Genomic DNA, 829 nt, shown 5'->3' on the forward strand with positions numbered 1-829 from the left:
CGTTCAACGCCCCCTGCGGGTCCGGGGTAAGAATAGGCCCGAGGTATTCCTGCCTGTCGTAAGAGGCGACTAAAAGAAGTCCCTCCCCCTCACGGGGGTAGTTAGCGCCTGCGTCCGGAGACGGACGGTTCCACGACCTCTATTTGCGGTCATTTTGCTTTTTCACTTCTCGTTTCTTCCTTCCTTCCTTTGGTTGGTTCCTTTCTTTGCTCTTCTCCACCTCACTGTCTTCCTTACTCTTTCTCCTGCATAATCTCCTTGCCTTCTCCTTGCCTTCTCCTTGCCTTCACCTTGCCTTCTCCTTGCCTTCTCCTTGCCTTCTCCTTGCCTTCTCCTTGCCTTCTCCTTGCCTTCTCCTTGCCTTCTCCTTGCCTTCTCCTTGCCTTCTCCTTGCCTTCTCCTTGCCTTCTCCTTGCCTTCTCCTTGCCTTCTCCTTGCCTTCTCCTTGCCTTCTCCTTGCCTTCTCCTTGCCTTCTCCTTGCCTTCTCCTTGCCTTCTCCTTGCCTTCTCCTTGCCTTCTCCTTGCCTTCTCCTTGCCTTCTCCTTGCCTTCTCCTTGCCTTCTCCTTGCCTTCTCCTTGCCTTCTCCTTGCCTTCTCCTTGCCTTCTCCTTGCCTTCTCCTCCTTGCCTTCTCCTCCTTGCCTTCTCCTCCTTGCCTTCTCCTCCTTGCCTTCTCCTCCTTGCCTTCTCCTCCTTGCCTTCTCCTCCTTGCCTTCTCCTCCTTGCCTTCTCCTCCTTGCCTTCTCCTCCTTGCCTTCTCCTCCTTGCCTTCTCCTCCTTGCCTTCTCCTCCTTGCCTTCTCCTCCTTGCCTTCTCCTCCTTGCCTTCT

General features: G+C 54.8%; 1 protein-coding gene across 1 annotated transcript in view; it reads right to left on the reverse strand.

Annotated features, from left to right (window-relative positions):
* Positions 1 to 286: 286 nt before the first annotated feature.
* LOC126195681 (uncharacterized) overlaps positions 287 to 829 on the reverse strand; it is a 25204-nt gene continuing 24661 nt past the window's right edge. Inside the window, exon 2 of the mRNA XM_049934309.1 lies at positions 287 to 827. Coding sequence (XP_049790266.1) covers positions 287 to 827 — 541 coding nt within the window. The remainder of the gene's footprint in view (positions 828 to 829) is intronic.

The sequence above is a fragment of the Schistocerca nitens genome, chromosome 7 (assembly GCF_023898315.1).
Source record: "Schistocerca nitens isolate TAMUIC-IGC-003100 chromosome 7, iqSchNite1.1, whole genome shotgun sequence".
NCBI classification, from domain to species: domain Eukaryota; kingdom Metazoa; phylum Arthropoda; class Insecta; order Orthoptera; family Acrididae; genus Schistocerca; species Schistocerca nitens.